We start from the raw sequence: 24,565 nt of genomic DNA, 5'->3' as shown, positions 1-24,565 counted from the left end.
TACTCCAGCCCGGGTGACAGAGTGAGATTCTGTTTCAAACAAACAAACAAACAAAGGAAAAACTAGCATTGAAGTATTTGCAGTTAGCCTATTTTGCTTTTATGGCAGGGAGGCTAGTTTACTGCTATACTTGCCTTCATAGGAGAGCTGGGTTTGATTGTGACCCATGGTGAGCGTCCTTCATATCCCTCAAGGAGAACCCTGTTCCTGATCATTGTCTCATCTTAACTCTGAGATTATACCTTTTGCCATAATGAATGGCACAAAAATTATAGTAAACTATTACATTTGCACAGATCAGCATTTATATTTCCTGTAATTGAATACTTAGGGTCCTAACTCAGCAGTATGTTATTTCCCTAAGGGTCACCTAAACAGTTGTGATTTTATTTTCATTCTTGGACTTCATCTATGATTTTACTTAACCAGTTGAGTTATACTAGTGTTGCTTTCTCTCTTACCAGGGCATGGAGGTCATATATAATAGTCTCACTGTTAGGAAGAAATTATCATCTCTCTAACATTTTCCCACTACCATGAAGTTAAATATTTTACCATGTGTTGCTGGCCAGAAAACAGTAGGGCCCTTTGAAATTTGTAAATTACTTATATTTTCCCACAATTGTTACATTTTCATGGACCAGAGAATACTCAGGCTTCTATCCGAACCTTTTCTTGGATCTGTTCTAGTAGGGTATAATGTTTCCTTAAGCTTGCTAGCAGATATTTCTTAATACCTGCCTGTGGATTTTGTATAAATTTGATTTAATTTCTCCTCCTGATTCTGCAGTTAAATAGAAAGCTGAGTGGTTATTGCTATATTACTGTTCCTATATTGGTCATGTAATGTGCTCGTGTGAGCATGTTATTTGTAATAAACTCCTCTGGGAGGAAGCTTCTTGTCTCAGTATGTCTCCTGTTCTCTAGAAATTGCCCTTCATGGCCAGGGTACTGCTTCTTTTGTTACAGCTTCTTACATATTCTCTACCTTGTTATCTCTGGCCTATGTACTCCTACTCTTGTTTCTGTGACCTGAGCTTGACTTCAGTGAAGCTATTGGAGAAGGAAATTAAAATGGACTCTAGGCTGGGCACGGTGGTTCATGCCTGTAATCCCAACACTTTGGGAGGCCGAGGCAGGCGGATCACCTGAGGTTAGGAGTTTGAGACCAGCCTGGCAAAAATGGTGAAACCCCATCTCTAATAAAATTTTTTAAAAAATTAGCCAGGCATGTTGGCACGTGCCTGTAATCCCAGCTACTCAGGAGGCTGAGGCAGGAGAATCGCTGGAACCTGGGAGGTGGAGGTTGCAGTGAGCCAAGATTGTGCCACTGCATTCCAGCCTGAGCGATGGAACGAGACTCCATCTCAAAAAAACAATGGACTTTATATGGCACCTGAAGAAGATTCAATAGATTCAACTAGCACTTACTGAGTACTTACCAACTAAAATAGGGTATCATTCAATTCTCGTAACAGCCATGCCCATTTTACCAATTAGGAAAGTGAAGTTCTGAGCAGGTAAGAAAATGACTCACACATATAGTAGGTAGTAGAGCCAGGTGTCTGCCCACCTGATTGTCTTACCACCCTTTTATAGCAGAGAAAGTAGGTGATGGATTGGGTGGAGCATGTGAGCAAAACAAACTGGAGGAAAGGACCATTGAGTGCATCACCACCTGCCAAGCATTACCACATCCTGAAGCACAGCTAGCCGTTTCCTTTTTGAGTTTTTTTAGTTTTTATTTTCCCCATTTAAGATCATCTAAAAGTAAAAGGGAAAAAAGAGAGCTGATAACACTGAAAAGTCTCTTACAGAGTGCAAAGATGTTTGTGGTCAGTTTCCTAAGAGGTTGAAATAAAACTCAAAGGCAAAAATAAAGACTAACAGTACATGGGTAAATAAAAAATTGGGGATGCTTAATGGCCATTGTCTGGGCCTGAGGAGTTCTTTGATTTGTTTACCCTCGTTGATTTTTTTATGATTAGATGCTAGTCCATGGTTCTCAGTCCTGGCTGCTCATGAGAATCATTTGGGGAGCTCCTAAAATGAGCGACACTTGCTCCTTACATAAACCAATTAAATCAATCGCTGCAAGTAGGGGCCTAGGTGCTGGTGCTTTTGGGTTACCCAGGCGATTGTATAATAATCTTCCAGAGTTAAAACCACAGTGTTAGATCTGGTGAAAGTTTTGACCAAGAGCTATGAATCACTTTAGGGGATAGAGTCTGTGAGTGAGATGCTGAAGGTTAACACTGAAGTTGTTCTGGAGTCCATCAGCCTTAGTTGAAAGTTCTGGATTTGGAATGAAATGGAAAGTAACAAGCATTGGGAAATTGCCAAGGCATAGTCATTGCCTTTGAGGTGCTCATAGATAAATGAGAAGCTGAGACAAATACATAAATTTATATATGCTAGCCAGAAGGATGAATCATATTATTTTGTGGTATCTTTTCTGCTGTCCCTACCTTTCCCTTAAAGGTTTTTGAAATAAGGGTGGTTTCTGGGAACATGTAAGGTGTTAACCCAATTGTCCTTTATCTGAAATGACGTTGGAGGCTTTCTAGATGGAGATCCCAAAGAGAAGAACAAAATGTAAATGTGCATACCCTTTTTCTTGACTTCCACATTTTTTCCTCAGCTGTTTACTCTTAGCACTGCTCTCCAGAGTTGTCTTAGAATTTATATTATTAGGCAAGGTTAGTGTCTACTAATGTAACTGTATAGAGAGACAAATGAAAATCTTACCCTCTTAGGTTCATTCAGTGGGAACTTGAGCTTAGAGATTGATAGGGTTTGGCTCTGTGTCCCCACCCAAATCTCATGTTGAATTATGATCTTCAGTGTTGGAGGAGGGGCCTGGTGGGAGGTGATTGGATCATGGGGGCAGATTTCCCCCTTGCTATTCTCATGATAGCGAGTGAGTTCTCATGAGATCTGATTGTTTAAAAGTGTGTAGCACTTCTCCCTTTGCTCTTTCTTTCTCCTGCCAGCGTGTGAATATGTGCTTGCTTCCCCTTTGCCACTGCCATGATTATAAGTTTCCTGAGGCCTCCCCAGCCTTATGGAACTGTGATTTATAAAGGAAAGAGTCAATTAAACCTCCTTCCTTTATAAATTACTCAGTCTCAGGTAGTTCTTTCTAGCCACCAGAACAAACTAATACAGAGATATCTGTAATCTTCCCAATTTTACACGTGAAAAAGTAGAAGCCTCATGTAGGAAGAGACTGTCCCAATCATCAGCTAGTTGTTGACATAACATCTTGGCCACCTCTCCCAAAGGGAACCAGAAATTATTCTTTTTATGGGGCCAAGGGAACTTATATTTGTGTGCCACTCTCTGCTAAACACAATAGTAGTTAGCTGTAATTCTCACAGCATCCACATGAAGTAGGTGTTTCCATTTCTTGGATGAAGAGTCTAAAGCTGAGATAGTTTAAATCTCTTACCTAAGCAAAGTTAGGGGCAAAGCATGATTAAAATTCAGGTAGAGTGAGGGTTTTTTCTTTTTTTGACAGAGTCTTGCTTTGTCACCCAGGCTGGAGTACATGGTGCGATCTTGGCTTACTGTAACCTCCACCACCAGATTCAAGCGATTCTCCCAAGTAGCTGGGATTCAGGTGCCCGTCACCATGCCTGGCTAATTTTTTGTAATTTTAGTAGATACGGGGTTTCACCATGTTGTCCAGGCTGGTCTCGAACTCCTGACCTCAAGTAATCTGCCCACCTTGGCCTCCCAAAGTGCTGGGATTACAAGCAAGATTGAGCTTTTAAACCTATGCTATTTTCTGTTTAACAGTATATCATTGCCCCTAATGCAATTCTTCATAGCAAACCTAGTCTTTATTAGCAATGCTGTGGTTTTGTCTAAATGTATTCTGTTATGCAACCAGGAAATGGTATAATCTAATGCTTTTATTATTTCAGAACTATCAGATTGCTGCCTACTCTGCTTACTTAGAATGGAATAATTCTACTTCTGAAAACCACTACTTGTTAGTCTTCATTATCATCTCTGGGAATATGAGACACAGTATATACAGACTTGTACTCAAGTCTTAATTGCTAGTGCCTACCAGCAGTGTGAGCCTGGGCAAATCACTTAATCCCACTACACTTCAGTGTCCTTGTCTACAAAATAGAAATGATAGTAGCTAATCATAGGGTGGTTGCATTGATGAGATTGAGAATGATGGCATAATGTATAACACATGGTAGGTGCTTGGTAGATGTTGGTTATGAATTTACTATGAGAAGTTAGTGACACAGCACTTCCTGGATGAAGTCGGCTTTCTGCTAAGAATAAAAACTGGATAGGGAGCCTAAACCTTGAACGTTAATTATCTTCAAGTTTGTTGGCTGAAAGTCTCAGCTGTATAAAACTGATCATTTTCCAAGAAACACAGCACTTTCAGCTCTTCTGCGCTTTGAGTGTGACTGGCTTTGAACTCTCTTTGATCACCGTAATGGCTAACTAAATGACTTGCCTCACTTAACCTCCAAAATGGGTACAGTGTGACCACTAGCTAACTATACCTGCTTACATGACAGCAAGGCATCCTGTAACTCACCAATTTACTCTTAGGACTAGATTCTAAACTCCCTTCTGGAATTAGGTTGATATGGATGCATGGCTGTGGCTGCATAGTGCCTGTTAACTCACATGCTCTGGCTGGTCACTGCTTTATTTTTGACATCTGTTCTGAACACATCATGTCTCTTCTTTTCCGCTCTCTGGCCCGACACACCATATTGACTTTTACTGCCACAGTGTTACTGTCTTCCTACTTCTCTTTTGGCTCTTATAATTTTAAGAATTCGAATACCCTTAACCAAATAGCAGAATGAAATTGGCCTGTAAGAGGGATTTACCATTACCTGCAAATGTTATCTTGAACCCCTGAATTTTATTGGGTATGTTAAGTTTATAACTAAACATATTGGGTGTTTTAATTTTCAGTTGCAATCAGAGGTTGTGTGTGTCTGTGTGTGTGCATGCATGTGACACAGGCTCTCACTCTGTCACCCAAGCTGGAGTGCAGTGGTGTGATCTTGGCTCCCTGCAGCTTCGACCTCTTAGGCTCAAGCGATCCTTGTACTTCAGCCTCTGAGTACCTGGGACTACAGGTGCACACAGCCACATCCGGCTGATTTGTGTATTTTTTGTAGAGATGGGTTTTCACCAAATGGCCCATGCTGGTCTCAAACTCCTGAGCTCAAGTGTTCCTCCTGACTCAACCTCTCATTAGGATTACAGGTGTGAGCCACTGTGCCCAGCCAGGAAATTCTTGTTGTTCTTGAGACAGAGTCTTGCTCTGTCGCCCAGGCTGGAGTGCAGTGGCATGATCTCAGCTTACTGCAAGCTCCACCTTCCAGGTTCAAGTGATTCTCATGCCTCAGCCTCCCAAGTAGTTGGGACTACAGGCACGTACCACCACACCTAGCTAATTATTTTGTATTTTTAATAGAGATGGGGTTTCACCATGTTGCCCAGGATAGTCTCGAACACCTGAGCTCAAGTGATCCTCCCACCTTGGCTTCCCACTGGGATTACAGGTGTGAGCGCCCAGCCAGGAAATATTTACTGAATACCTACAATGCACCAGCTCTTGTACTAATGGACTCTTCAGTCCTTTGGGGAATCATGGTACAGGATGTAGAACTCGGTGACTGAGGCAATGGCAGAGGGGTTGCCCAAGCAGAGGGCACAACTTCTGGGCCCACAGAGAAATCCATTCACAGCTTGCTTTGGTTTTATGTGTTACACGGAGTGGCAGTTTTCTCACTAGTCTGTGTAGATATATGTTTCAAAAGAGCAGACAAACAGGATTTCTAAAGAGAGAGGATTGAGGGACTACTACCTTAATTAAGAACTCTGTTGCACTCACCTTGATACCCTATTTTCCTATTAGAAGAACAAAAATCATTACATTAAGGGTACCATAGGCGTCAGACCCCACTAGGAAGCTCTGCATATAGAAGCATGTTTTGTATGAGATTTTAGTATTTTTTTAAAGAATAGAATGATTCTAGTTATAGCAAGATTTTTATTAGTTACTTTGCCATATTTGCTTTATGTTTTCCCTCTCCATCCATCCCTATTCCTCTCTCCCTTTCTCTTGCTCTTACATACACATGCTTTATGCTTTTTTGCTGAACCATTTGAGAATAAATTGCAAACATCATGCCTCTTTACCCCTAGATACTTCAGTATGTATGTCCTCAGCTTAAGGGTTTTCTCCTAATAACCATGATACAGTTATTACCCTTGAGGAATTTATCATTGATATAAAAATAAAATGGAACATCGAAATTTCCTGTAACAGGGCTGGGCACGGTGGCTCACACCTGTAATCCCAGTACTTTGAGAGGCCGAGGCGGGTGGATCATTTGAGGTCAGGAGTTCGAGACCAGCCTGGCCAACATGGTGAAACCCCGTCTCTACTAAAAATACAAAAATTAGCTGGGCGTGGTGGCGCACATCTGTAGTCCCAGAGACTCAGGAGGCTGAGGCAGGAGACTCTCTTGAACCCAGGAGGCAGAGGTTGTAGTGAGCTGGGATCTCCCTACTGCACTCCAGCCTGGGCGACAGAGCAAAACTCTGTCTCAAAAAAATAAAACTAAATAAAAATGAATTTCTCGTCATGGCTGCCAGTTCCTGTATTGGACAGCTCGCATCTGGAACACTCTCAGAAGGCACTGCAGCAGAGGAGGCTGCTGAGCATAGTGCAGCAGAGCCCAGGGGTCGGGGGGCAGGAGACTCCCACCTCAGCAATGCAGTAGACCACTAGTGGGCGGGAGCCACAGGAAGCCTGGCTGGGTGCAAACAGGAGAATGAACTAAAAGTCTGCAGACAGAAGGGCCACCCTCCACTCTGACCTTCAGAAGGTTAACAGCTGGCAGTTACCCCTATCAGCAAGATAAAGGACAAAGGGAGTTCTTCTCTAAAGACACTGATGGAACTATTTCAGGAGAATCAGGGGAGCTGGTGTGGTGTTGGTGCCCATTGAAAAGCCCTATGTAATCAGGAATTCAGGGAGCTCACTCCTCCAAGAGCCCCCCCCAGGGCTCCCAGTTAGTCTTTAGCCTGCTTGTCTCCCAAACCTGACTGAACAACCAAAGATCACCATGCATCTGAGGGAATCCTACAGTGATAAAGAGACTAACAAAGGCAAAAAAATGGACATTAACCCCAGAACAGACAAAATCTGGCCAGAAAAGAGTGCTTTAAAATAGAATTTGAAATCCGGGCTTGGTGACTCACACCTGTAACCCCAGCACTTTGGAAGGCTGAGGTGGGCAGATCATGAGATCAAGAGATTGAGACCATCCTGGCCAACATGGTGAAACTCCGTCTCTACTAAAAATGCAAAAATTAACCAGGTGTGGTGGCACGTGCCTGTAGTCCCAGCTACTCGGGAGGCTGAGGCAGGAGAATTGCTTGAACCTGGGAGGTGGAGGTTGCAGTGAGCTAAGATTGCGCCACTGCACTACAACCGGGGTGACAGAGAGACTCTGTCTTAAAAAACAAACCAACAAACAACAACAAAAAACTACCTATTGGGTACTGTGCACACTACCTGGGGGCAGCATACCCCTGGAACAAACCTGCACATGCACCCTCTATATTTAAAATAAAAGTTGAAAATTTTTTTTTAAAAAGAGCTCACCTTGGCCGGGCGCGGTGGCTCAAGCCTGTAATCCCAGCACTTTGGGAGGCCGAGGCGGGTGGATCACGAGGTCAAGAGATCGAGACCATCCTGGTCAACATGGTGAAACCCCGTCTCTACTAATACAAAAAATTAGCTGGGCACGGTGGTGCGTGCCTGTAATCCCAGCTACTCAGGAGGCTGAGGCAGGAGAATTGCCTGAACCCAGGAGGTGGAGGTTGCGGTGAGCCGAGATCGCGCCATTGCACTCCAGCCTGGGTATCAAGAGCGAAACTCCGTCTCAAAAAAAAAAAAAAAAAAAAAAAAAAAAAAAGAGCTCACCTTAAAATAATATATTCTCAGTTATATTTTACCAATTTTAACATAGTTAATGGGAAAAATCCATTGCCAACTCAGATATTTAGTTGGTGATATTAATCAAAAGCCTTTAGTTGATGATATTAATAACAATTATCACAATGAGCTGGATCATTCTGTTGGGGTTTTTTGGTGCCTTGCTAGTAATTTTTCCACGTATTGCTCTTTATCTCATTATTGCCACTCTGAAACCACCCCTCACCCCCCACCAACTGCTAAAGCTGAACAATGGACAAAGAAAGCCTTCAAGTAATCCAGACAGAGGAGACTCTGCATTTTAGGAGGCATGGTCTCTGTTGATTGAAGACAGTATAAAATATGTCCTTAGCCTCTGCTTTAATTAAAATGTACTTATTGTCAGTCGCTTGAACCCGGGAGGCAGAGGTTGCACTGAGCTGAGATCATGCCATTCCACTCCAGCCTTGGCAAAAGAGTAAAACTCGGTCTCAAAAAAAAAAAAAAAAAAAAAAAAAAAAGATACTTATTATCAGGTGACTTGATTACCTGAAAAAATAATTATTTTTTTCTACTGCCTGTAAATTAGTCAAAAAGAGGATTAAAGCCAAGCCAGGGTTATCAGCCACTATGGAAACCAGGTATAAAGAATTATGTCTGTGAACTCCTGCTCTCAGGAGGCTAGTTAAATGCTCTTGGCTACCTCCTGGTCCCACCACAGGGAAGGCTCCCTGCATTAAATCGAAAGTCATTTGTATTTCTGTGTCTATTCACCCGAGGTCTTGCTGAATGTGAAACTACATGGAACCTTCCTAGACAAAGCAAATCATACTTTCTGGAAATATAGTAATTACCTCCAACTTCTCAATAAAAGAACAAAGTATAAAAAGCAGAGGCCGGCTCTATCCTGTTAACCTAGTAACCCAATGGGAAGAGATTTTCTTATTTCAATAATTCCAAGTGGAGAGTGTCATTGACCCATTTGGGGTCTCATCCCTACTTCTAGGGGAATGGAACACTCTGAATGGCCAGGCCTGTGTCATATGCTAATTCCTAGAGCTAGGGAGATAAAGTCTGAGGATTCAGGATGGGGTGAAAGGTGGTTGCTTAAAGGAAAATGAAATACAGTTAGCAGAAGAAGGAGAAATGAATGGTCTGTTCTGCTTGGGCAAAACAAGAAATGCCCATTACTGTGAGGGACCCTTGAAGTCTGGACTCTTAAAACCTTGAAATCTTGCTGATTTCCTGGGTGCATGCTAGGGTGATGGGGCTTGATGGGATAGTGGAGAGATGATGTAAAAATAATAAACAATACATACCTTCAAAAAAAAAAAAAAAGAACAGAGGCTGGGCATGGTGGCTCACACCTGTACCCTTACACTTTGGGAGGTCTTGGTGGGTGGATCACCTGAGGTCAGGAGTTCGAGACCAGCCTGGCCAACATGATGAAACCCTGTCTCTACTAAAAATACAAAAATTAGCTGGGTGTGGTACATGCCTGTAATCCCAGCTACTCAGGAGGCTGAGGCAACAGAATTGCTTCAACCCAGGAGGTGGAGGTTGCAGTGAACCGAGATCACGCCACTGTATTCCAGCCTGGGTGACGGAGCAAGACTCTGTCTCAAAAAGAAAAAAAAAAAAAGAGAAGAGAATGAAAGGATCGTCAAATTTAGGAGAAAAACAGAAGAAATGTACATGTGTGTATTTGAGTCTAATGACCTGTTTGCATACACTAAGTCAGAATTTTCTAATACCTCTCACCTGCTCCCTTTGTCAACTTTGAACTGATACCAGGGAAAAACTGAATTGGTAAATTTGAATAAGACAATGTATACTGAGAAATGCAGAATAAAAATAGGAAGTCAAAATTAAGGAATGTAGAGAAGCCAAGTAAGTAGGGAAAAAACGAAGTCAAATAATAGGAAAGCAGAACTGGAAAATATACAATATACCAGAAGACTTACAAAAACAGAGCCCTTTGGCAAGGACATTCATTTAAAACCAAAATGTTTTTCTTGGTAAGTTTGTTATTTAAAAAAAAATGGTTGTTAGAACCTTTTGATTTAAACTGAGTATCTGGCATTAATACATAGGAAAGATACTTTCAACGTATATGAAGAAAGCACAGAAAGATTATAAAAATCAGACATTTCATACTTATTTTTAGGCCAACTAATTAACTAAAAAAGGCTTATCCTCCTATTTGAGCTGATATATAATTAAGGTATCTGAGTACAAAGAATTTGTCCCCAAACTTAATGTAGAATGTAAGAGACAAAACCTGAGATTTTTCAGCTATTCTTTTTAAAAAATACAAACTTCTGGACCGGGTGCAATGGCTCATACCTGTAATCCCAGCAGTTTGGGAGGCTGAGGGGGGCAGATCACTTGAGGTCAGGAGTTGGAGACCAGCCTGTTCAACATGGTGAAATGTCATCTTTACTAAAAATACAATAATCAGCCAGGCATGGTGATGGGCGCCTGTAATCCCAGCTACTCAGGAGACTAAGGCAGGAGAATCCCTTGAACCCACGGGGCGGAGGTTGCAGTGAGCCGAGATCGCACCACTGCATTCTAGCCTGGGTGACAGAGAAAGATTGTGTCAAAAAACAACAACAACAACAAAGAAAAAAACAAATTTCTGAAGGCATTATCTATTCTTTGAATAAATCATCGTGAAGCTACCATAGGTGAGGCACTCTAGTATGTGCTATGGGGGATACAGAGACAGATAAAAGTTTCTTTCCACATGAGTTTTATAACAGGCTGATAATCCAAGGAAGCTTGAAGAAAATGCTTCCTGAAATTTGGTTCTCTTAGACCATTTAAAGCTCGTAGTTGAGTTTTAATTATTGCAGAATCATCAGATGATCCCAGGGAATGGGTTCTTAGGGCAACTAAGCTTGTGAATGCTGTAGTCAAGAATCGAACCCTAATCTAACTTTGGCATCTGACTTTGTCATTATCGCCCTCCAGGATCATAGGCTTTTCTCTGAATCCTGAACTCCAAAAAACTCTGAAAATCGAATTTCTTTTTCTTATATTTGCTGCCAAAATTCATTTTTGTGGCAAAAGCAGACTGGAACTGACTTGATTCCATAGACTTTATCCTACTTAGTGGAACTGTTCATGTATTTCACTGCAGCTGTGTTGTGGCTCTCTAATACTCTGTATTGTACAATGTATGGTATAGACTACTTTTTACCTTTCTAAAATTGGAAAACCTTTTAATTCTGAAACCATCTAGGTCTGCAAATTTCGGGGAAGAGATTAGAACCTGACTGTGGCCACCTCACGCCTTCCAGCCAGCCAGCTCTCACTGCTCATGGCATGCTTGTATCCTATGGCTTCTAGCAGGCTGCCAACTTGGAAATTTAAACATGTGTACTTTCATTATCCCAAAAAACTCCTAATTGTGAAAAAATTATTAGTTCATACTGATAACTCCCAGTTCCAGTTTAACAGCAGAGTCTTTCTACTTCTTCCCTACTCCAGAGCTTCCTTCTTCCTGTTAAAGAAAAAAAATTGACTGGGTGCAGTGGCTCACACCGGTAATCCCAGCACTCTGGGAGACTGACACGGGCATATCACCTGAGGTCAGTTCAAGACCAGCCTGGCCAACATGGTGAAACCCCGTCTCTACTAAAAATACAATAATTAGCTTGGCGTGGTAGTGGGTGCCTGTAATCCCAGCTACTTGGGAGGCTGAGGCAGGGAGAATTGCTCCGCCCGGGAGGCGGAGGTTGCAGTGAGCCAAGATCATGCCATGGCACTCCAGCCTGGGTGAGAGTGAGACTCCGACTCAAAAAAAAAAAAAAAATTCTCTGATGCTTGTTAAAGATGGTAGAGAAGGCTTTATTCAAGAGGGACCACTACAGTGGAAAATTTGCAGTAGTGGGGAGAGATCAGGCTGAACTCCGAATGCAACAAGGAGAAGTGGAAATTTATAGCGAAGGGGCAGGGTGTGGGTCAATGGGTAGAAATTTACTAAGAGAAAAAATCCAGGTTGGAGGGGATTCTTGGTGAAGGAAGGCCAGGGTGATAAGATACGGAAGGTAGGGGTACCAGACACCAAGGGTAGGGGATTTTCACTAAAATGATCCAGCAGGATTTTTGCTAAGACCTGGACTAAGCAGGTCAAGATAGAACCCAAAGTCGAGGCCTAGTCAAAAAGAGGACTCAGAGCCAGGCGCGGTAGCTCACACCTGTAATCACAGCACTTTGGGAGGGTGAGGCAGGAGGATCGCTTGAGCCCTGGAGTTTGAGACCAGCCTGGGCAACATGGCGAAACCCCATCTTTACTATAAATGCAAAAATTAACCAGGCGTGGTATGCCCATAGTCCCATCTACCTGGGAGGCTGAGGTGGGAGGATCACTTGAGCCCAGGAAGTTGAGGCTGCAGTAAACTGTGATTGTGCCACTGCACTGCAGCCTGGGTGACGGAGTGAGACCCTGTCTCAAAAAAAACCCCAAAAAACCCAGAAGAACCTGGTTCAAGTTTGGTCAAAGGAGAGAGTCTTTGTCATCCCACAGTGAGAGCATCAATGTCTCTTTTGTGATTTAAAGATAATTTTCTTTCTCTTTAACCAGTATGCAAAGTATTTCTCCTGGCATGTGAAAAGCTAGACTTATATTTTAACTTAGATAATAGGGACTTCATTTTATAATGAGATTCACCATGATAAATATCAGCATTTTTAGCCCATTTAAAATTAAAATTATATTCATACAGAACCTTTTAGGAGTAATATACAGACGCTCCTTTGAGCATCTGTATATTAGTTGAGTTTTAATTATTGCAACACAAAAATATCGTAACTCGAATATGCACTTGGCCGGTAATAGTGGCTCACGCCTGTAATGCCAGCACTTTGGGAGGCCATGGTAGTAGATCGCTTGAGGCCAAGAGTTTGAGACCAGCCTGGCCAATATGGTGAAACCCTATCTCTACTAAAAACACAAAAGTTAGCTGAGCATTGTGGTGGGCGCCTGTAATTCCAGCTACTCAGGAGGCCGAGGCACAAGAATCACTTGAACCCGGGGTGGGGGCGGCGGGGGGGACAGTAGATGTTGTAGTGAGCCGAGATCGTGCCACTGCACACTAGCCTGGGTGAATGAGGGAGACTCTGTCTCAAAAAGAAAAAAAAAAGAAAAAGAAAAAAAGCCCTTAATAATTAGATAAACCCATCATAAAGTCAAAAGATTGAACAATCAAAAAATCCTAAGTTGAACTGTTTTAAATTGGGGACTGTCTCTATATTATTTGAAGCAAAATGACCAGAGATTTTTTTTTTTTTGAGATGGAGTTTCACTTCTGTTTCCTAGGCTGGAGTGCAGTGACGCTCTCTCTGCTCACTGCGACCTCCACCTCCTGGGTTCAAGCAATTCTCCTGCTTCAGCCTCCCAAGTAGCTGGGACTACAGGTGCCCGCCACCAAGCCCGGCTAATTTTTTGTATTTTTAGTAGAGACAGAGTTTCACTGTATTAGTCAGGATGATTTCCATCTCCTGACCTCGTGATCCACCCACCTGGGCCTCCCAAAGTGCTGGGATTACAGGCGTGAGCCACCAAGCCTGGCCCCAGAGTCATTTTAAATGTTAATTGCCTAAGGCCAATTGAATGTATATAGAATAGATGTTGGAAGGTCATTTCGGGGCCATTACACCCCTTCCCCTCTTACTTGAAGTGGCTATTTGGGGCTTAAGGTACTTATCACAGTGAAAGTGTAAAGAAGAAAAGTGAAATACAATCATCAATTAGTTAAAAGATTTACCGCTTCAGTATACTCACTTAGAATGAGGGAAATGAGGGATGGATTATTTCAGACTTTATCTTTTATTCTAACTTTTTTGAGAATGGAGAAGGGGGTCAGGGATGAGTGGGGAAGAAAGGTTCTGCAGATGACCTTCAAGAGTAGGTTCTTTTTCTCAAGTTTTATTTGGTAGGGAGAGCAAATGAATAAACCAGAATGTGACTGGAAGTGTTGGAAAATTAGATTTACTTCTGAATCTCTGATTTGCTGCCTTTATAGCATACGGAAGAATAAGGAGAGTTTGGAAGAGAAAACTGTTAGATGAGCTCTGCTCGTCTCTCTCTGGGTCTGGCCACGATGTTGCCCATTTCTGAGCAGCCTGCAGGGAATATGGAGTGGCTAAGAGACCTAGGCAGGGCAAGGGAGATTGGATGGGCCCCTCAATATCACAGAGACCAGAAAGACCAGTGTTTGTCCAACACTTGCTCCATGTCAGGCTTCATGCACAGTATTACATTTAGTCCTTATGCAAACTAGTTTGAACCCCATTTTACAGATTAAGGCAGTTGAGACTCAGAAGTGAAGAAGCTTCCCAAAGGTTTCACAACCTGCAAATGGAGGATTTGGGGCTGGAGGATGTTTCTGTCTCCAAAGCTCATGCCTTTTCTATCAGGCCCTCCACCCCCAGCCACCATGGAGTTTCCAGCAGGGCTGGGGGTCGCAGGCCAGGCTGATGAACTCTTCCTGCCACATGGCAGCAGAGGGAGGAGCTCAGGTTTCCTCTTTTAAGTGGCCAGGTATGTTTCCTTTCATGGTGTTTTGTTTATGTAAATTTGATGCACAGCCAGCTCAGGGAAGCCTCCTAGAAGGCACTGACCTCCTTCCTTATGATCAACCCACATTTTACCCTCTCCGATGTGGCACAGTAGATCACTCTGCCTCTGAGTACACCCAGGAGATAGTTTCTCTGGCATATGCCAGCCCCGTGTCTCAGTCAGAGCCTCTCCTCTGGAATCACAGAGTCTCTGAGGTCTGTGGCTACTTCCCAGAGAGGCAAAACTATGGTTCCTGAAGAAACACACTGGAGGAAAATCTTAGGAAACAGTTGGCACACACAGTAGGTGAATACTTGTGGAATGAATGGATCCATTGCCTCCTGGAAACCCCTATGAACGGGAGTGGATTTACATGTTCCATTACCTTTGTACTTGGCAGTTTTCCCACAGTGTTTATTTGAAAACAAGATCAGATTATATCCCAGGTCACTTTTATATTGCCACTGGTAACACTAGGAACGTTTTTGTGTTAAGAAAAAAAACAAGGTTGCCTCTTGTAATGAATGTTCTTTTTCTCTGCCAATTAAATTATTTTCTTGAACTTGCTATTTCAAAGGATAAAAATTCAACTAGAGATGGCAGGATTATTTAATTTTATCTTCCCAACCAGTAGTAACCGTGCTACCCTGGAAGCACTTTATTTCTCCATCTGTTAGACTATAAAATCATGGAACATTTTTCATGTCTTAATAGGGAGAGATAATGCATGTGAGAAAACTTCATACATGTTTCTACGAAAGGAACTTCCCGTGCGACTGGCTAACACCATGAGAGAAGTTAATCTTCTGCCGGATGATTTACTTAACCGCCCTTCAGTGGGATTGGTTCAGAGCTGGTAAGTAAACAATGTGGCTTAAAATGGATCTTCCCACAATGCTGTGAACATTTGGCAGCCTGACCATTCTCTGTAAAAGTGCACAAACTGCCCGTCTGGGAATGAATCATTTGGGATAGCTGTGTTTTCCATGCAATTAAAAGTTGTTTTTTTTTCTTATCGAGATGTTCATTTTAAAGTTGTTTTAATGAAAATGCTTGTACGTTGTGCTTTCTTGACACTTTCTTGAGTTTTTCTTGTGTGTGGTGGGATTGCAGTTCTTCGGACAGGATGTTTGCTGCTTTTATCAAGTGTTAACCTTGCTCCTTTTGTTTTCCTTGTAAAGACATTCCTTGAAGGCAGTACTTCTGGTAGAACAGATTAAGTCATTTAAAGGGGAACTTCAGATTGGAAAAATATCAGTTCCCTGCTGTATTTTATTTGCTCCATGAAAAGTATGAAAAATTTTGACAGTGTAACATAAACTTAAATCAGTTATAGTTCTGATACCTTAGAGCATATGTCATTTAACTGAAGAAGCTGAATTTGTGATGCAAAGTTACCCCCTAGGTAAGCAGGGTGAGATTAATGGATGGTAGGATGTAAGAGCAAGTGCTGTGTTTTTAGAAAGGGACTTGCATATATAGCATTTGAGAAACATTTGCAGGTCTACTCTATGTTTTAAAAGCAAGGTAGAGGCCAGGCATGGTGGCTCACGCCTGTAATCCCAGCATTTTGGGAGGCCAAGGAGGGCAGGTCACTTGAGGTCAGGAGTTTGAGACCAGCCTGGTCAACATGGTGAAAGCCTGTCTCTACTAAAAATACAAAAAATTGTCTGGGTGTGGTGGCACGCACCTGTAATCCCAGCTACTCAGGAGGCTGAGTCAGGAGAATCGCCTGAACCCAGGAGGTAGAGATTGCAGTGAGCTGAGATCATGCCACTGTATTCCAGCCTGGGCAACAGAGCAAAACTTCATCTCAAAAATAAGTAAATAAATAATAAATAAGTAAATAAAAGCAAAATAGAAGTCACTGTGAAGAAAGCTGGAGGAGTTTGAGAGGTCAGATGCCATCAGTCCTCTCAAGCAAGCAACAGTGCTGTGGGAGCACAGAGAAGTGGACAGAAATGCAAGCTGTGGTACCACACTGCCCCTTGGTGGGTGGTGGAATTGACAGATTGCAGGTTACAGGGAAAGCATTTTAGAAGGGAATGGTGTGGACAGATATAAGGAGAATGGAACTATTAATTAGCTCACATCTAGAGGAGTAGTGGAGGCCAGTCTACTGAAAAGAATGGACATTCAATAGCCATTCCTCCATGATATTAATTATAATAAATTCATAGGGTTAAAATGAATTGTCTGAGCAACACTATATTGTGTGGTCTCAGAAGTACAACATCAAGTCTCTTTTCCAGACAAGCAGTAGCTTCTCACTGTGTGGCATGCAGTCTTTGGAACGCAGGAGAAATCAAAGTGACTGTGATCGTGGCTTTGATATTATAGTTCCTTGCATCCTGCTCTGGTTCCATAGCTTGTTTCAGAGAGAGTAGCAAGTTCTTGTTTGCATGAGACTTCTTTATTGCTTCAAGGCTATCATTAGAGATTTTCCAGTAGAAAGTACAAAATCACAGTTAGAGGCCACTGTGGTGGGGATTCTAGGTAGGCAAGATCAAGTCCCCTAATCCTGGTGGTGGTGACAGTTAAAGATTTACTGTTGCTTATATACAGGCTGAGTCAGGGCCTTCAAAGTGAATTGCTGGGCTCTTTGGTGTTTTCCAACATCAACAACCAATTCTGATTCTCTGGACAGCAAGTGGGTTTAGCAATTCAGTTCAATCCTGACAGTACCTACCTGGACTTAGTGCATACCCCACAGCTTTACAGCTCAACCCCACAAGACTCTCCGTCACTGCAGACACCAATCACAAATCCTGGGCCACCTGTGCTTCTGACTGAGTGGCTGTACATTGAGTTTCCACGCCCCTTTTCTCAGATTTGATAATTTGCTAGCATGGCTCACATAACTCAGGAAGGAACTTTACCTATGTTTATAAGGTTATTGGAAAGAGTACAATTTGGGAACAGCCACCTGGGAGAGGTGCATAGGGCAAGGTATGTGGGGTGCATGGAGTTTCCATGCCTGCTCTGGGCACACCACCCTCCCAGTATCCCCAGATGTTCATCAACCTGGAAGCCCTAGGTTGAGGATAGAGCTGGAAGTTCCAGTTCTCGAATCACTTGGCCTTTCTGGTGACCAGTCCCATCCTGAAGCTATCTAGAGGTCCATCCTACGTTACCATATTAGCATAAAATCAGGTGTGGTCAAGGGGGGCTTCTTATGGATAGCAGAAGACAATCCTATCACTCAGGAAGTTCCAAGAGTTTTAGGAGCGCTGTGCCAAGAAGCTGAAACAAAGACCAAATGTACTTAAATGTATTATATTATACTGGCAAAGTATAGGCTCAAACAAATTGCTATGCCAACTCTATTTTTTTGTTTTTGTCTTTTAACCGTTCTTCTGCCATATCCATTCCAAATAAATGCATGCCATTTCTTCCTTCTTGTTTCTTAAACATTCATTTTGAAATGCTTTCCTGCTTAACAGAAGGGTTGCAAAACTGGCAGAAAGAATTCCCATATACCTTCCCGCAGATTCACTAATTGTTAACATTGTTAACATTTGGCCTCGCTCTATCATTGTCATTCATATTCTCTCTCTCTCTCTCTTTCTCTGCATGCACGCACGTGTACACACACACGTGTGCACACATACGTGTATATATGTCTGTGTCTATATATGGCTCACACACCCATATATGGTATACATACACAATGTCTACATCATGCCCCTTTGCTCTAAATACTTTAGCATGTGTTTCATTGGAACAAGTCTTAGAAAACCACAATGTGATCATCAAATTTGGGAAATTTAACATTGATACAGTAATGTCTTCTGATATGTAGAACTTGTTCTCATTTTACTAATTGTCTTGATAATGTCCCCATCTTTTTTTTTTTTTAATAGCAATTTCTCCTCCTGATTTAGGAATCCACTTCAGGATTATGCATTGTGTTTCACTGCCATTTTTTTCCTTTTAAAAGCATATCTTATGCATAGTGGGCTGCGGACCCCACCACCACCATCCCCTTGGTCACAGTGTGTCCTCCCTGCTCTCTTGACTGTCAGGCTGAGAACCTCAGAATAATCTTTGGCTTGTTTCTATTTATAACTTTCTCGAACTGTCCCCTTTGGAAAGGACAGGATGCCTACCTAGCTTGCTTGCATGTGGCAGGGCGAAGGGAATCACTGGGGCTGGCTGGCTTTGACCTCTTGGTGTTTTGACTCAATGATTTTAACATTATCTAATCCATTGCCTTATATGCCCAGAGACTTTTATTATGTTTTTGAGGTGGAGTTTTGCTCTTGTTGCCCAGGCAGGAGTGCAATGGCATGATCTTGGCTCACCGCAACCTCTGCCTTCCAGGTTCAAGCAATTCTCCTGCCTCAGCCTCCCAAGTAGCTGGGATTACAGGCATGCACCACCATGCCTGGCTAATTTTGTGTTTTTGGTAGCAACAGGGTTTCTCCATATTGATCAGGCTGGTCTCAAACTCCCAACAAGACTTTTATTTTTTATTTATTTATTTTTTGAGTTAGAGTCTTGCTCAGTTACCCAATCTTGGCTCAGGCACAATCTTGGCTCACTGCAACCTCTGCCTCCTGGGTTCAAGTGATTCTCCTGCCTCAGCCTCCTGAGTAGCTGGGACTACATGCGTGTGCCACCACACCCAGCTAATTTTTTTTGTATTTTTATTAGAGACGGGGTTTCACCATGTTGGCTAGGCTGGTCTCGAACTCCTGGCCTCAAGTGATCTGCCCACTTCGGCCTCCCACACTGCTGGGATTACAGGCATGAGCCACCATACCTGGCCCCCAGACACTTTTAAAAAATAATGTCCAGCGATGAACGTTTATTAGTATCAGATGCATTGTCCAAAGTTCACATGAGGCTGATGAATCAAGTGGCATTCTCATTGGAGTATTTATATGTATAACAGTCATTTTTAGTTACTGGAGTGTCCTCGTCCTCTATCCAAAGGTAGATAATAGGATTAGTGGCAATTAATGGTTAGAAATAATTGGAATAAAGGGATAATTCTTTCAGGACATGTTAAAACCCCAAATAGAGATCATATGTCTCTAATTGGAATATCTGAATCTCCACTAGATCCAACAGGTCCTGGCTAGATGTAGCTGCTGCACTAATGGGCCTCTCTGGATCTCATTTTCCTATGTTCTCCAGATCTTAATGTTAGACACACTGTTTCTTATACTGGTCCTGATTGAGATATGCAGCTATTCTTAATCCAGAAGCTGTTTCTGAGGGTTTAATTGGCATTCCTTTTCCCCCATTAAGTGTTGATGAGATTAATCTAACTCAGAAGGACCCTTCTTCACTTCTAGTTTCTAAGTTCTTGGCAGGCACTTCAGTGTCACACATGTGCTTCTTAAAATGTATATGCAAATTTTTGGGTAATCAAACTGTAGACTTGGTATATAACTTAGGCTATGTCTGTAAGTAGAGAAAATGCAACTAAACCTGACTCATGTCACTAGAAGGTCTAGCCGCAGGGTGGGCTTTTGGTGTTGGTTTGATTCAGAGATTCATGAAGCGATTGAGGCCCTGCTTTCACTGGTCTTGGCTTCATTTTCAGACTGGATTCCCTCCTGGTGGCAGAATAGCTGCAGGAGTTCCAGGCTTCTAATCCACACAGCACACTGTACAAAAGTAAAGCAAGTTGGTTTCTCTGCCAGAGTCCTCTAGCAAGTCTTTTCTATCATTTTACTGGCCCAAATTGAGACAGTATGTCCATTCCTGAGCCTTTCCCCTGTGTTCAGGGGAATGTACACAGTGATAGGCTTAGACCTAAACTATTGGACTAATGAATAATTAGTGACAAGAGAAATAGGATTGCCCAGAGAAAAACTGGACCACCCAGGATCTTTGGAGGTACGGCTTCCCGGATGCACTTGAGGCGCATAGTGGGATGGGGATGGGATGGAGACCTGAGTGAAAATTTGGAGTGCTCTTAGGAAGAGGGAGAGGAGGGATGGACGCTGGGCAGGTGACTAATACAGTAACTCTTTTTTTTCTTTTTAGGTACATGCAGAGTTTTCTTGAACTTTTGGAATATGAAAATAAGAGTCCTGAGGATCCAAAGGTCTTGAATAAGTAAGTATGGTACCACTTACCTGAAAATAAAAATATCTAGGTAAGAAAGATTTTAGTACATGTAATTCAAGTCATGAAGACTCAGGGAGTATGAGTTGGACAAAAGCATTTGTTTCCTTAATGAGTAATGACTCAACATTGAGTTGCTTTTAAATTTGAGTTAAGAATGTAACACAATACAAAAGTAATAACAACACTTTCAGTTTCGCTTTTATGATCTAATTCTTTAATATCTTATTCAGTTTTGCTTTTATGATCTAATACCTTTACCCAAGGTGAACTGGGCACTCAGTGTAAATACTGCGGTAAATGTTCCATCTAGTGGTAGTTTTAAGAATGCAGTAGCTTTTGTATACACATGAATTTACCTACTCAATCCTTTACAGTTAAAAAAAATTTCAATAGGATATTACATTTGAGCTCAAAAACTATAGTGGTTTTATTTTGGAGAAGCAGAAAAGAGTGTGTTTCTTATACAGCAACCTGAATTCTATTGCTGCCATTATGCACAGACTGGCAAATTATCATGCTGATGAGATATTTCTATTTTTTATTTTTATTTATCCCAGGAACACTAACTCCAGCTGTGAGTATGTTTTTCCCCCAAAGAAAAATTAAATATCACTTTCACATTAATTTCTTCCTGTTTATGTATATGTGAGTGGATGCATATGACAGGCCTGTTGTGCTGAGGAATTTCTTAAGTATAAACCAGTCCACATAGCTGTGAGACTGAACACCTGACTTAATAGATGTTCCATAAGAAGAACTAGGGAAACACCATGATATACAAGCAACCTTAGAAGATATTTAACCCAGTCCTCTCAATCCACAGATAAGGAAACTGAGATCAGAGATGTGAAGTGAGTTACCCAAGATTGTGACCCTTCATAGCAGAGCTGGACCTATAAGTTATGTCATATGTTTGAGCCATGAGTAGCTAGGTCTAGTCTAGTTGTAAACTACGATTCAAAGGAAAAACAAAAGCCCTCACCTATTTTATGCTTTGCTGGGTGTTTTGTCTAATGGATATGTGAAATGTGGAAGGCAGGGAAGCACTGGGTTAGAGCCCCAGATGCAGCGTTTTCCTTGATATAAGCCACTGCTGTCATTTAAGCTATCAATATTAAATGAATTCAATCTAGGAGCTTTGTTTTCTCAAAAGTCATTAGCTGGTAACCATTTGGCGGAAATCCTAAAAACTAGGGCTGACCACTCTAGCTCCAGACTTTAGAATAGATTTGTAGAAGTATAGTTGGTCTTTTGTATTGGCAGGTTCCACCTCCTTGGATTCAACCAGCCACAGATCAAAAAGATATTTGGGAAAAAAAGCAATGAAAAATAACAATACAACAATAAGAAATAACATAAAAAATTTTTTTGAGATGGAGTTTTGCTCTTTTTTTTTTTTTTTTTTTGCTCCCAGGCTGGAGTGCAATGGCATGATCTCAGCTCACCACAACCTCCGCCTCCCAGGTTCAAGTGATTCTCCTGCCTCAGCCTCCTGAGTAGGTGGGATTACAGGCATGCACCACCACACCTGGCTAATTTTGTATTTTTAGTAGAGACGGGGTTTCTCTATGTTGGTCAGGCTGGTCTCAAACTCCCGACCTCAGGTGATCCGCCCACCTTGGTCTCCCAAAGTCCTGGGATTACAGGCATGAGACACCACACTCAACAATAATACAGATTTCTAAAATACAGTCTAACAACTATTTACATAGCATTTATATTGTATCAGTTATTATAACTAATCTAGAGATGATTTAAAGTATCTGAGAGGATGTGACTAGGCTATACATACTGTTTTAGATAAGGGACTTGAGCATCCAAGGATTTGGATATATCTGTGGGGATCCTGGAACCAGTCCTCTGCAGATACTCAGAGACAACTGTACACGATATTAAATTTCTGCTATGTTTTTCCCGGAGTCTCATCTCAGTTTCTGAAACAGGTTAACAGATGCAATTTATGGCCATGAGCCTGCTTTGCAAACTTGTCAGTGCTGAATCCAGCGTGTGCTTGACCATTGCAATAATAGCTGAGCTCTCGCTTTGTGAGTTTTGTAATTTGCCCAGGTTCATGTGGCTAGTTAGGATAGTTGGCATTTGAGAAGGCTGATGTCCTTAGTGAAGGAAGGAGTGAAAGGTGAGTGAGTATCATGGTAGCAGCCTTTTCTGTTTAGCAAGAGGTTGTGTGGGATCACCAGCAGGGAAATCATTTTAGTAAAGCAAAAGTAGCTTAGACGACAAGCATGTTGATCATTTATGATAAGAGTTTAGAAGAGTCTGGAAGATTGAGGGAGAATTTTGAACCATTGAGGTAAGTTTCCCCCCTTCAAATAAGTTGAGGCACTTCTCTACTATAATGAATCATTTCACTTTAGTAATATTTAGCTTACAAATACATTGGAATGAGTATTACATAAAGGAAAAATGTCCATTATAAATTTTTTGTGAATAACGATGGCCTAATTTCAGAGTTTTGCATCTTTATTGTCATTGTATGTATGTATTTGTTGCAGAAATGTTCCATCATTCAGAAAAATAAGACTACTCAGATAAGTAAAAAGAAAGTCACTCCAATCTCTACTACCAGGGGACAACTACTGTTAATATTTTCCTTTCTTCCATGCTTTTCCCTAGGCAGGCATGTATTTATATGTGTAAAATATTTTTACAGACATAACAAGTGTCAACATTATTAATAGTTTCATAATATTCATATTAATAGTCCATCTTCAGATAGTTCATGTGATTTGATCTTCTATCACTGAATTTTAGACTAATTTGTAGTTTTTGTGCTACTATAAACAATACTTTAAAGAACAGCTTTTAAATACAGCTGTTGGCTGGGCTCATTGGCTCATGCCTGTAATCCCAGCACTTTGGGAGGCCGAAGTGGGTGGATCATCTGAGGCCAGGAGTTCGAGGCCAGCCTAGGAAACATGGTGAAACCCTGTCTCTATTAAAAATATGAAAATTAGCCAGGTGTGGTGGTGGGCACCTGTAATCCCAGCTACTCGGGAGACTGCAGAAGAATTGCTTGAACCCAGGAGGCAGAGGTTGCAGTGAGCCAAAATCATGCCACTGCACTCTATCCTGGGCAACAGAGCAAGACTCTGTCTCAAAAATAAATAAATAAATAGTTTTTCACCTTGTCCAGTTATTTTCCTAAGATCAATTCCTGGAAGTGGAATCATTTTCTTTGGGCTTTTGCTGTATGTTGCCAAATTGTCCTGAGAAATGCGTCAGTTAAGCCCTCAACTCTAGCTGATGCTGATACATGGAGAATAAGTATCACATTGTTTTAATTTGCTTTTCTTATTTGTAAGGGTGAAGTTATTGGCATTTGTGCTTCTTCTTTGGTAAATTTTCCATTGATAGCCGATCCTTTGCCTAGTTTTTTGATGGGGTGCTAGTTTTTTCCTTTTTTAAAGTTTTGTTTTTTCACTTCATTTATTAATATGTGTCCCTATAGGATTGCTAAAATTCTACATAGTCATATCATTTGTTTCTTCATATTATTTGTTTCTGCCTTTGGTATTAAGCTTAGAACAACCCTCCTTACCCCAAAATTATATACTTATTCACCTGATTTTTTCTGTTATCATTTCTGTGATTTCACCCTTTTGCATTTTTAATCCAGTATTTGGTTTAAGGCTTGAAATTAGGATGTGACTTAAATTGTTAGCCTGCTGTTCCACTTAACTTGGTTATTAGCTTGATTGTTTACCTACTGATTTGCAATGTCACTTTCTCAATATGCTCAATTTTTATATATACATATTCACTCACTCATGGGCCTGGTTCTAAACTTTTTATTTAGTTCCATTGACTGACTTGTCTTCTGCCATTCTTAATGTATTTTCCTCTATGCATGTTTATAATAATATGCTAGACACTTGAATAGTTTGTTTTAATTGCCTGTGTTCTATCTA

The 24,565-nt window shown here is 41.5% G+C and overlaps 1 protein-coding gene across 5 annotated transcripts in view; it reads left to right on the top strand.

The window, feature by feature from the left end:
* The window catches only part of PDK3 (pyruvate dehydrogenase kinase 3), a 217,004-nt gene that overhangs the window by 12,091 nt on the left and 180,348 nt on the right, over positions 1–24,565 (top strand). For all 5 annotated transcript variants that reach the window (XM_012448847.3, XM_064364439.1, XM_064364438.1 and 2 more), the window contains exons 2-3: positions 15,267–15,408; positions 20,553–20,624. In XM_012448847.3, coding sequence (XP_012304270.1) covers positions 15,267–15,408; positions 20,553–20,624 — 214 coding nt within the window. The remainder of the gene's footprint in view (positions 1–15,266; positions 15,409–20,552; positions 20,625–24,565) is intronic.

Source organism: Aotus nancymaae, unplaced genomic scaffold (genome assembly GCF_030222135.1).
Source record: "Aotus nancymaae isolate 86718 unplaced genomic scaffold, 86718_ANA_hifiasm-v0.15.2.pri h1tg000058l, whole genome shotgun sequence".
NCBI lineage: Eukaryota > Metazoa > Chordata > Mammalia > Primates > Aotidae > Aotus > Aotus nancymaae.
The sequence above is the reverse complement of the archived record's forward strand: the minus strand, read 5'-3'. Positions and strand labels throughout refer to the sequence as shown.